The 11,472-nt window shown below is 44.2% G+C and overlaps 2 protein-coding genes across 3 annotated transcripts; both read left to right on the top strand.

The window, feature by feature from the left end:
- The first annotated feature begins 452 nt into the window (after positions 1-452).
- map10 (microtubule associated protein 10) lies at positions 453-3,825 on the top strand. Its single transcript, XM_023796229.2, has one exon. The coding sequence runs from the start codon at positions 689-691 to the stop codon at positions 3,335-3,337; it is 2,649 nt and encodes an 882-aa protein (XP_023651997.2). The 5' UTR covers positions 453-688; the 3' UTR covers positions 3,338-3,825.
- A 376-nt stretch (positions 3,826-4,201) lies between these two features.
- On the top strand, positions 4,202-10,479 carry ntpcr (nucleoside-triphosphatase, cancer-related). Of its 2 annotated transcripts, none has more exons than XM_023796231.2 (5): positions 4,202-4,306; positions 6,546-6,708; positions 6,802-6,904; positions 7,924-8,091; positions 9,375-10,479. In XM_023796231.2, exons 1-5 carry the CDS (start codon positions 4,273-4,275, stop codon positions 9,450-9,452), a joined length of 546 nt encoding a protein of 181 aa, XP_023651999.1. In that variant the 5' UTR covers positions 4,202-4,272; the 3' UTR covers positions 9,453-10,479. The 2 variants fall into 2 exon arrangements, with proteins under 2 accessions (XP_023651999.1, XP_023651998.1); XM_023796230.2 differs by having other exon boundaries at positions 7,924-8,124.
- Positions 10,480-11,472: the final 993 nt, after the last annotated feature.

The raw sequence follows: 11,472 nt of genomic DNA, 5'->3' as shown, positions 1-11,472 counted from the left end.
ACATACAAGTAAAACTGCATCGCTATTCTCAACAAAAAGTTAAATTTATCAACTTGGCCCAAGACACGGTCTAAATATAGATCTTGTTCACATGTGCATAAACTGCAGTAGACAACTTCGTATCAGTGTGAGGCATGACTTCAATAATTTAGCGTAGAATCTAGTGAAGTCGTCTCTATCGGTCAATATTATATTGATAGATATTTCCCTATTTCACATACATGTAGTGAAATATCTCTTGTCGTAGAATTTCAGGTACACTTACAAGCATGGCCGTAAATTATGGGGGGTGTAACCCCCCCGTAATGACCAGCCAATACAACCCCCTGGACTCCCCTAAATGGGTGGAGATCTCCCCCCCCCCATGTTCCAATGCTGAACCATGTCCTTGCTTACAAGAGTTCCACAGTTGTGAATATCTGAAACTAATCCCTAAACTGCAATTCCCAGAATTCCGATGATGGCCTTAAGGCGCGCGTAGGTTGCGAGGTAAACACGCGACGCAGCGGCTCTTGTTGCTAGGGTGTTCGTCTGATTTTTATTAATCGAAATATCGTTTATTAAACAATAAGATGAATCACACAAGTCGGAATTTACACTGGTCAAATGTGATTTATTGATTTTAGATTTCCGAAGTGTTCATATAACTAGTTTGCGTTTTATTAACTTTTAAGTCAGATCTCTTGAAATGGCTGATTCGCTGGAAACCTTGTTTTCCTTCGAGTTGATGGTGGACTTCATACGGATCGACAAACTGAAGCTGAAGCCTGCGGTAGGGGTGCGGCTTCTAGATTTCCCAACTTTACTCGTTTATCCGAAAGATATTGAGGAATCCGTGTCCCAAGACGACTCCGACAGTGAAAAGGAAAACATATCAGCGTCCGACGGTCTGCATCAACCTCATTCTGCAAGCTCTGAGTATAGTTTTCAAAGGGGCAAGTCATGCTTGTTCAAAATACGCCTTGATACACTTCATATGCATCTATCCAACACGCCTCTCTACGTAATGGTCTTAGATCTACGAAGTAATGTTTCTAAATTTGTAGGAGGATCTTTAATCCCTTTAGATAAACTGACAGACAGGATCAAAGCGGACGTTAACGAGAATGGTATCTGCACTCCGTCGGCTCACGGAGAGCGCAGTCTGTTTGCAATTTGCAATCTAATGGGAGACAAAATAGGTTATATTTCGTTAGGATATAAGCTTTTAAGCCTGGGGGCGAGTTTGATACCCCACATTCCCGAGAGCAGGATTTATAAAGTAAGTTCTGCGCAAAGGACACCTACACGCAGCTTATTTTCAGATGCGGTTGATACCAAGGTAAATAGTGAAGGCGATCCTGCAGCGATTAAACCACAAGTTAATGAATATTCAGTACTTAGCCCAAAAGCTGAAATAGAAGGAAAATTGATCGACCTCATCGTATCGGACGCAAAGTCAAAAACTGGCTGCGCTAAATCAACCGGGACACAAACTGAACATACAAAAAAGAAAACAAAGCTTGTTAACCATCATTATAATCAAAACACCTTTGAAAATGAAATGAATCCCGATATTTTTTGTCCTCCACCACTGTATTATAGCCGTTCAGAAACAGTACAAAAGGAACGCAATTCTAATGGATACCAGTCAGGAAACTTCGGAATGGAAGTTCTTGCGGCTGAGAACAGTTCTTCTGAAGATGAAATTCAAGAGCATGAAAAGGGTAACCATGCACAGAGCGTGGCATGTCATTCAAAGGGAAAATCCACAAACAGCACATTAGCTCAGCAGACTACTGTTGCAACAGCAGCACTTGGAGATGCCTTAAGACAAATGCCGTTACTGAACACGCTTCTGGCAGAACTCTCTCAGTTATACATTCAGACCCAGCAGCAGATAGCCATCCCCATCCAGCCACTGGCCAGGCTGTGCCAACCGTCTGCTGACCGACCTTGTGGTGCTGCTGCAGATGAGGGGTGCAGGCCAAGGGCCCCCAATGCCAGTGCATCACCTACGCTGGGAGGCAAGATGTCACGTGGTCCCAGTGCTAGGCACAGCACATGCCTGGTGTGCTCTGAAGCCTTTCCATCCTCTTCCACTCAGAAAACAAGGAGGACAGAACAGCGTTCAGAGCCTGCCAAGCCCCCGAAGCAGTCACCTCCAAAGAGGACACTGGTGTATGGTCTGACTAACACACTCCGGCTCCGACTGCAGCAGACCAACCCTGAGGTGCTGAGGGTGCAGGAGCGCAGGGAGCAGCGCCGTAAGGGGCAGGTGGACAAGTTAAAATGTATTAAAAACCGACGTCATTCTCGGGCAGAACCCAAAGGCGAACAGAAGGTGGGAGAGGTTCTTAATAGGAGAAATAAGATGGCTGAACATGTTCAGAGAATTTCCAGTGAAGCAGTAGGTGCTCCTCAGCTGGACTGTACTCCTTCCCTAACCAGGAGCGGACAGGTGAATGGTTCTTCCAAACCTGAAGGCAGAAGTCAAGTCTGTACTTCTTCACCTCTTCATGCTGTTTCCAGTAGAAACCCAGAGACAAAAATGTTAATTTATCAGCAGGACAAAGATGTGCAGGTCCGCATTCCGTCTGTACTGGGAGAGCACTCAGACACCAGTGATGAAGAGGAGTCTCACAGTGGTGTTGGCCATCCAACTAAAGTTCATAGTACCAGCTTAGCTGAAAAGATGGGCAAAGTTAGCAGCCCAGATCCACGATACTCTCATTCTGAGAGCAGCAATCCAGAGCCAGTTGAGTATCCAGATGATTTTAATAGCTTTGATCTCAGTGAAAGTTGTTCTCCGGACCTTTTCAGCAGCCCTGATCCTGTCTTGGACAGTGATAGACAGGATGTCTTAATGGACCGTTTCAATTCAGACAGTGATTCTCAGAGTCGTCGAAGAGCAGCCCTTCCTGTCCCCGTCAAAGCTGACATCTCCCCCAAGAGGTCTCTGCAAGGCACGCATGTCTTAAAACCCCGGATACAGAAATTCCCTGTCAGCCGCTCATCGGATGATGGTGAGAGTATGTCTGCCTCCACCCACTCTGGTAGGTTAAGACCTCAACAGGAAGTCCAGGCTCCCTCCACTGCTGCTCCGGAACGTTCTATCTCTCCTCTCAAGCGGTCCGGCACCCAGCTCACCAGATGCTCCAGAGACACCCCATCGATGGTAGACTCCTCCGTACCCACTGACAATTCGGAATCTATTCCCTCACCTGACCCAAAGGTGACCTCAATTGATCTCGAAGACGAGGAAATGGAAGATGCCCTTGGCTCGCTGGGATTTGTTAGCGAATACCACCATGTCTCAGAACTCATAGTTAATAAGCTCCCAGGATATACTCTTTGAGACTGTTTTGACTTCTTCCTGTTTGTTTGTGGTCATTGTATTTGATCGGTTTAACAAGCCCTTGCTACAAATATTAAATTGATGACCAGCATCACTTCAGTTATTGTCTTTGCGTTAATAAACATGGATACTGAATTGTTTTATTAGATATTTTATTACTGTAAGAAATCTGCTTTCTGGTTTGTGATGGAAGCATTTTCCCGAATGAATTAGTATAATATGAATAGAACTATATGGTGAATGTACTGTTGAGATTAAGTTGTTGGAATTTTTACTCAAAATACACCAAGTCTCAAGTAATGGATTTCTCATCTTCTACAAGTGTCTATTTATCTATTTTATGCTGATGGAATTCAAGGACATTGATATGAAATACTACAGGTATGGTACTGGCCTAAATTATCTAAGGGGTTGTAAATAATTAAATTTCCTTGTTTTGATTTGAAAGCTTGTTTCTGATTAAACATGTATAGTTCACGCTGACAGAATACTGAGCATCTTAATTTCAATAATACAAACGTTGAATTTTATCATTGAAATATACATACAATATATTACTATGCACAATTTTAAAGTTTGGTACCTGAAAACTAAAATAATTGTTCCATACTTGTACATAATTGCACGTGACTACTTGCAATAATCAAACAATTCATAGGAAAAGGAGTTGACAGTAATTTAGGAAATATGTCTTGGAAAACGATTTCCTATTATTGTAACTATAAAACACACGAAGTACTCAATACTGCAGCTGAGATATATCATAGTGTACTTATGAGAAAATCCTTAACCTGCGTATTCGAAAAGAAAAATACAACCTACAACAGTTAGCACGAGGAAAATGTGTACGCGCGCGCCCCCGATAGATCCGCCGGTGCGGCCGCGCATTGCACTTCCGGGAAGGAGCAGTGGCGGCAGCGACTTGGGTGACGGGAATGTTTAAGCACGTTTTTCTGACGGGACCCCCTGGTAAATACGATCCTCCCGTGGTTTATGGAGAGACTGTACCCAGGCTTTACTGAACGCACATGTTTGATTCCCCCTAACCAAGACCAGGATAAGCGTTTAGAAGATGTATGCACGTGTATGAGTCTTCTGAGTGACGTTAACATGTTTTAGCTGTAGCACCAGACTTATTTCAATTCATTTTGCTCTTTGGGATTTTGTTTCTGATTAATTAACCAAAAGAGATATAACGTCGGTTACGTTTATTACTTGACTTCAGCTATTAGCCAGCGTTAAGACATGACAACTTCGCTCGCGCTCGATTTTTCAGGAGTTACCAGCGCGAGCGCCACTAACATTATTGTGGGTTAGAATATGTCGCGGTTAATAGCGTTGTATTAATGTTAACGATGGTCCATTGGAGTGGACGTTTAAGGACCAGTAGACATCTCACTAATCAGACTGACAGGTTGAGGGAAGATAACTGAAATAGGTATGGAAATATTTTTTTAAATCCTGTAAAAAATCCTTTAAATCCAGCTCACAAATATTGTATTTGCCTTTATCAAAGTATGGAACAATTGTGTGCCGCTACATAGGGAGAATGTATCAGTTGACCTGTGACACCTGAAAAGGCATCATTCTGCTCCTGTGTCCTGAGTCCATACAGTCCCTATGTTTGTGTGTTTCTTTGCCAGCTTATTTCACAGTTTGCTCCAACAGTGCCAGGGTAGATAGGTGTCTCTGAATTGGCCCTGTCATTTGATGGAGTATGACTGCATGCTTTCTGTGATGAACTGGCATTTTGTCTCAGATGTGCCCTACATTGTGCCCTGTGTGTTGTGCGAAAGGCTCTGATATCACCACAGTAATGAAAACCAATGCATGTTCATTCCCACCAGATTGGTGGGCAGTTATTTGCTAGTGTGATCAGTTGCACGAGTTAGAGAATTCTGGATCACTCTTGACAAAAAGATTTTTCTACGCCATCAGTGTTACTGGCTACCTCTGCCATTCCCTTTGGAAAGGGAACCTGACAGAGTCAGAGAAAACCCATCTGCACAACAAGAAACTAAGATATTTCAAATCTTTACATTTACTGAGCAAATGCTTTTGTCCAGAAGTGACAAAAGACGCATAACACATAACAAGCATGCAGCTGTCACTCAGCCAACTTAGTGCTACTAGGCTAAGCTTCCAGTGAGTGACCTGTAACAAATGTAATTTCCTTATGGAGAAAAAAAGCTAAGTGAACTTGCTTAATAACCTTGCATTTGTAATCTTAAATACTATAAGTTTAAATATTTTTAACATTTAAATCCACTCAGTTTGGAAGACAGGTGACTATACTCTGGCTTCCAATCATACCTTGCTCATTGTTGACACTAGCTGTAAACTGTAGACATGAGTTGTGCAATAATCGCAGACTGGAATCCTTTTAGTTCCCTTATCTGCTTGTCTCTCCCCCAGCTCTGACGGCAGCCACGGAAAGTGTTTTTGTACTGTTGCTATCGCTGTCACATTGGTATCTTAGCATTGTGATCTGGGTTTATCTCCCTTTTGACTTGTGGTCGATGCTGGTTTCCGTTTTGGACCCTCTCAGGCGAATCAAAGGCAGCATTATGACACGTTGATGCTGGAAAATGACAGTTCAGCTGAAAGTTATTTCTGGAAGCAGTACGTGATTAGCGTGCCGCCAGCGCGGACAGGCGTTGTTTATTGTGCCGCCGTGTAGCCGGCACCAGTGGTCTGGATTGCACGGATTCCATCCAGAAATGGTGTCGATTCCTATCTGAAATATTTCAATTAGGTTCTCTATTTGTCGACTTGTGTTGACAGGTGACCTTTCCTGATATCAGGTCTAAGATGCAAACACTGCCATCATCACGAATAAGCAGTAACAAAATAATGACTTATTTTTAGTTTTAGTGTATGGCAGACAATGTTGATAAATACAGTATTTGCTGTTTCCAGTAACATTTTATACAGTGGCTGATGAAAAAGTCATCTGTGTCTTTAAAATAAACTTCCTGGTTATTTAACCTGAAGTATGTAAGTAAAAGTATCAGTCCGCTCGTCCGCCCGCCCGTCCATCTTTTAACTGGAGCATCTCCCAGGCAGCAGTAAAAATATACAGCTGGGCCGATATATCAAAATTGGATATTCTAAGTCATGTGACTCATCTTGGATAAAATTGTACAACAGCCATGTGACTGCATTAAATGTGATATATATTTTTTTATGGCGTGTTTGTTTTATTTAGGTGTGGGTAAAACCACCTTGGTCCAGAAGGCCTGTGAAGCCCTGACATCATCTGGAGTGGCTGTTGAAGGCTTTTACACCGAGGAGGTCAGGGAAGGAGGGAGAAGAGTTGGATTTGATGTTGTCTCTGTGACAGGAAAGAGAGGGATCCTCTCCAGAATTGGGTACCTTCCCTTTCTCCTTTGCTACTGTTTTTGTCTCCGACAGAGCTTTCCTTTCAGCTTGGTTGACCTTCACGCTGTGCTTGCTTCCCCCAGGTGTTCGTCTGGCTCGTCTGCAGGACGACGCGAGCACAGGGTTGGCCAGTATCTGGTAGATCTGGTGTCTTTTGAAAGCTTGGCACTTCCACTTTTCAGAAACGTAAGTCCACTCTAGGTTCTCTCCCTCAGACCATCCCAGCAGTAAAACCACGGTTGAGCTTGCCTGTCGTGGACTTGCCATAATTCTAGACCGGCGTTTCTGAACCCAGGTACCCACAGTTTCGATCCCTCCCATCTCCCATTGTACCCTTACCAGGTGCTCTTGATTGGCTGGGTGCTGTGAGGAAGCAAAAATGTGGACTGTCTAGGAATCCCCATGGACTGGGTTGGGAAACACCGTTACAGACAGAAAACAGTACCAACATTTTATTATTGGACTGGTTGGTAAAACCTCCTCTATTTTTGAGATTAAATTATGGAACAAGTAACTTTGAAATAAAAATAAAATAAATAATGAAATAAAATTTTATAGTCGTTAAACAACACATTTTCTGTCTTGTTCGGAAAAATGTACTATTATAATATTTTAAAATGTGATATGTTTATGCCCACCAGTCACTGTTGGGTGTGGACAGAAGCTCTACTAACCTCAGCCTCCAAAAACATTTTCCCTGTGTTTAATAAAAAAAAAAAACTCAGCCACCGGTATACAAACAACCTGCACTTTGAGCTTTTATCCAGCTTTTAGGAGTTTTATTTTATAAAGTGAGAGCTGCTTTCGGGTGATTCACAGACATGTTATATACGCGTTTCTTTTCACCGTTAATCCTGGGCAGCAGTGATGTACAGGCAGTAAGACATCTTGACAGTAGAAAATTGCACAGTGATTAATGCGGGGTTGAGCTCTTAAGTGGTGGTGATGGGAGTGGGGTCTTCTAAGGGGTGACTCATTTGCCTGTGCGTACGTGGCATGTTCCCTCTTTGTTTGTGTTGAGTCATGCCATTGGTGAGCACTGACGTGTTCATATCTTAATGTCTGTGGAGTGCGCAGCGTGTTTGTTACGGTCTAATGCTTCACGGTCACGCTGTTCCACCGTCATGTGCTCATGTGGTGATGACGCTGTCTGTCAGTCCTCCCGTCCACCGCTGACCTTCCACGCCTCCTTGGGACCCCCGCAGGCGAGCCCCGGGGGCCGGGCAGTCTTCGTGATCGACGAGATCGGGAAGATGGAGCTCTTCAGCCAGGATTTCATCCGGGCGGTGAGGCAGATGTTGGGCAGTTCTGGGCGGCCCGTCCTTGGCACCATTCCTGCTCCGAAGGGCAGGCCGTTGGGGCTGGTGGAGGAGGTGCGGAGCAGGTCGGATGTCAAACTTTTCATTGTGAGCACCTTCGATTCTACCCTTTCTCCTGCGGATCTCCTATGTAGCTGTTTAAATGTGTAGTATTTTGTGGGGAGTAACAGCAGAAAGGCACTTGTGCAGCTTCCACTGTCTGCCTTAATCCAGTGTTAGAAGGTTATTTGGGCTTTTGATGGTTAATGCATTTTGAGCCAGATCTCCAGAAATGGTCATTGTTTTGTCATCGTAGTGCACAGGTACAGCATAGGCTACAAAACAGTCAGTGACAAGTCCCTAGTCAAGGTTGTCAGTCAATGGTGTTCTTTTGATAATGAATGTTTTTCTTATGTGATGCTGCCACAGTGGTCAGAGGTTCATAGCTCAATTCTAATTTTATTTGGGGGTTTCAGGTTTACGAAATGTAGAAAGCCCAAATTCCAGTGTGTCATTAGAGAGCTTTGCTCATTATCAGATGTCTCCATGTTCTTCAGAGCTTGATTTTGCGATAACAGGACTCACATTTAATCAAGGGTCATTCTGTCAAAATACAGCTAGTGGGGAATTAGGTTGTGATGGACTTCCATGAATGTCTCTGCATCTACAGGGTTTTGGAGATTTTGCTGGCACCCGATATGGAGCTTCAAGTCAATTTAGGTCCTGTCCTGGTACTAATTCTAGTAAGGCGAATAAGAGCTGAGGTACAGCCAAAAAACATCAAAAATCTGACCCTCCAGGCTTTCCCGCTGCAGATTTACACGATTGTTATGGAGAGACCCATGAAGTCTCTTACCAGCAGTGAACAAACAACTTCATCTCTGTTCAGATGTCTGCGGGCAAGATAACTGTCAGGGAAATGGAGTGAAAAAGCATTTGTGTTTCACCACATATCCTCATTCCTCTGCAGACAGACCAGGCGGCCACTTCTGACTATTTCATGGGCTGGCAGTTGCAGATGTGGGTTTGTGGGAGCTGGTTGGTTGAACGTCTGAATGGCTGACGCTTCTATGGGATGTTGACAGCTCATATGGGTCATGCAGCGTTAGGCTTTGGCTCCTGATCACACCGGACCTCATATGTGTATCAGAACATGACCGACCAACCACTCCACTCTGTTTTTTGGCCATTCTGACTTTGCTCTGTGAGGACCTCCAGTCATGCGCAGGTAGTGAAGGATATGGTTTGGTCCAACCAATACTGGGGTTTGATCCAGCCAGGCACTCTAAGACAAGGACAGTACATGGGATTCAATGTTGGACAAGGCATACATTTCAGCATTTCCCATTTCTTTCTAGGTAACCAAAGAAAACAGAAACCATATCTTACAAGACATTGTGGCCGCTCTGCAGGAGAGTCTTGGACAAACGGCGTGATTAACAGGAAGAACGGAGAAGTCGAATGCTCGACGCCTTTCCCAAATTTGCATCTTTTTGTAAGGCGTCTGAATAGGCTTTCATCCAACATGTGAGCAGCAAATAGCTTTATGGCTTCATTTGTAGCTGAAGGCGCCACACAGGTTTAAAAAATCTCCCCCTGTATGCGGAACCTAGTCTGCACGTCACCCTTACAAAATATGTGATATGTGTTTATTATTTGTTTTCGAAGGGTACTTCACGCTCCATGATGATGAATTATTGGTTGCGTGAGACATAAGAGGCACCAGGCCGGCTGGTGCTTAAAGCCAACAAATTTGCTCCCCGTATGACTCCGATAAACCACTTGTTGACATTTTGTTAGAAAATCTCCGGGCTGTTTTTTCAACTGAGGGATGAGTTTTTCTGCTCTGGGCGTGGAGGGCAAAAGGTGGTTAAGTGCAGTGACCTGACTTTCACATAATCATCAAAGCCTGTGGGTTTTCATAATTTAAGAAGTCAGTATGTAAAACCACCGGTTCTGCAACTTTTGTTTTTCTTATGATTGGAGAAATTGCACATTTAACTGACCTCTGAGGACATTTAAAGGCAGTAGGTTTTAAGTTAAATGTTAGTTCATGTTCATAAACAAGCCCACAGGTTAATTTAAATTTCTCAACAGATTAGTTGAAGTCAGAAATATTGTGGCTGTTAGCATGATTATGTTTTTCTATATGCATAAGGTTGTATTTTTTTGGGGAGCGTGCTTTTGCTTTGTTTTGTAGGAAATGATTAAAAATATATGTGTGTAGACCACCATATAGGAACAGTACCAGCGGTTCTGTGGTCGAGAGCTGGAATCTGTGCAGCATTCTGTCTGATGGTTTAGCTTGATGTAATATGGATGTCAGTTCTGTTACAAAACATCCCTTGATTTTTGCATGCATAAAACATGCGTCTGCCTTTAAAGACCTCCCTTTGTTCTCTGTATTTGCATAAATGGTGTTTGTATCTGTGTGTTCGTATAAAATTGCTCCATTATGTCGGAGACGCAGTTGTGGACATGTGGTGAATAGAACCTTGGGGGGTGGGGTGGGGGGAGGGGGGGGGGAGGCAAAAAAACAACAATTCTGAAAACAAGGAACGTATTTTTCGGCAAATTACAGTTGAGGTGATCGTGTTTGGATTGCTCAGATCATGCTTTGCAAACAGCTGGATTGCCGTAACTAGACAGGATGAGATTAATGAGATTTTAATGGTGTCCGCGGTCCAGCTGTGTCTCTTACACACAGGTTTGCTCGGGGAGAAGTGTGTGCGGGGGGCAGGACTTTTGAAAAGTGCCATCTGGGGTAATATCACAGGTTGGACAGGTTGGGCCTTTTTTCCCCCCAGTATACAGGAGTGTTAAATGAAAATCCGTGTTGGGGATTGAGAACAGTATGCTGGGTGGGGTCACTGCTGCTCCGCTGAATGGTGTGTGTGCACATCCGTGTGCGATTGTGTGTGCGTGAAGCATTTTGAAGGAAGGAAGTGGCCCTTCAGATGACGGAGCGGGGCCCTAATTAGTCAGATGTGTTGTGAGAATCCATTATTAACACGCCCGTCCATAGAGCTGCACGTGCGGTGCAGAACCGTGGGAATCTTGGCTAAGTCTCGTTGACGTGTCTGCGGGAAATCAGGCTGCTTCAGTTAAACCAGCAGCAGGCGACCTTGCCTTTTTTGAGCTAAAGTGATTTTAATCGTGTCGTTATAGCAGAGATTAGAGTTAACCGTTGCTCTGAGACTGAAGCTGTGTGTTTCGGTGTTGCAGATCCTCTCCCTGTAACATGCAAGTGTCCACATCGCCGTGCCGTCCACCTGCCAGCTGTGCGAAGGGCACCTTGCAGAACAGCAGGGGATTCTGGGATATGGCAACCCAGTTCAAGAGCCATTCCCGTCTGCTTGACGTCGGAGGTCCCAATAAGCCCCCGTAGCTCAGCGGTTCGTTGCCAGGGGCAACACGCAATGCATGATTGTGATAGGCTGCTGGAATGTTCTGCCG

The sequence above is a fragment of the Paramormyrops kingsleyae genome, chromosome 3, assembly GCF_048594095.1.
Source record: "Paramormyrops kingsleyae isolate MSU_618 chromosome 3, PKINGS_0.4, whole genome shotgun sequence".
Lineage (NCBI taxonomy): Eukaryota > Metazoa > Chordata > Actinopteri > Osteoglossiformes > Mormyridae > Paramormyrops > Paramormyrops kingsleyae.
This window is presented reverse-complemented; position numbering and strand designations above follow the sequence as displayed.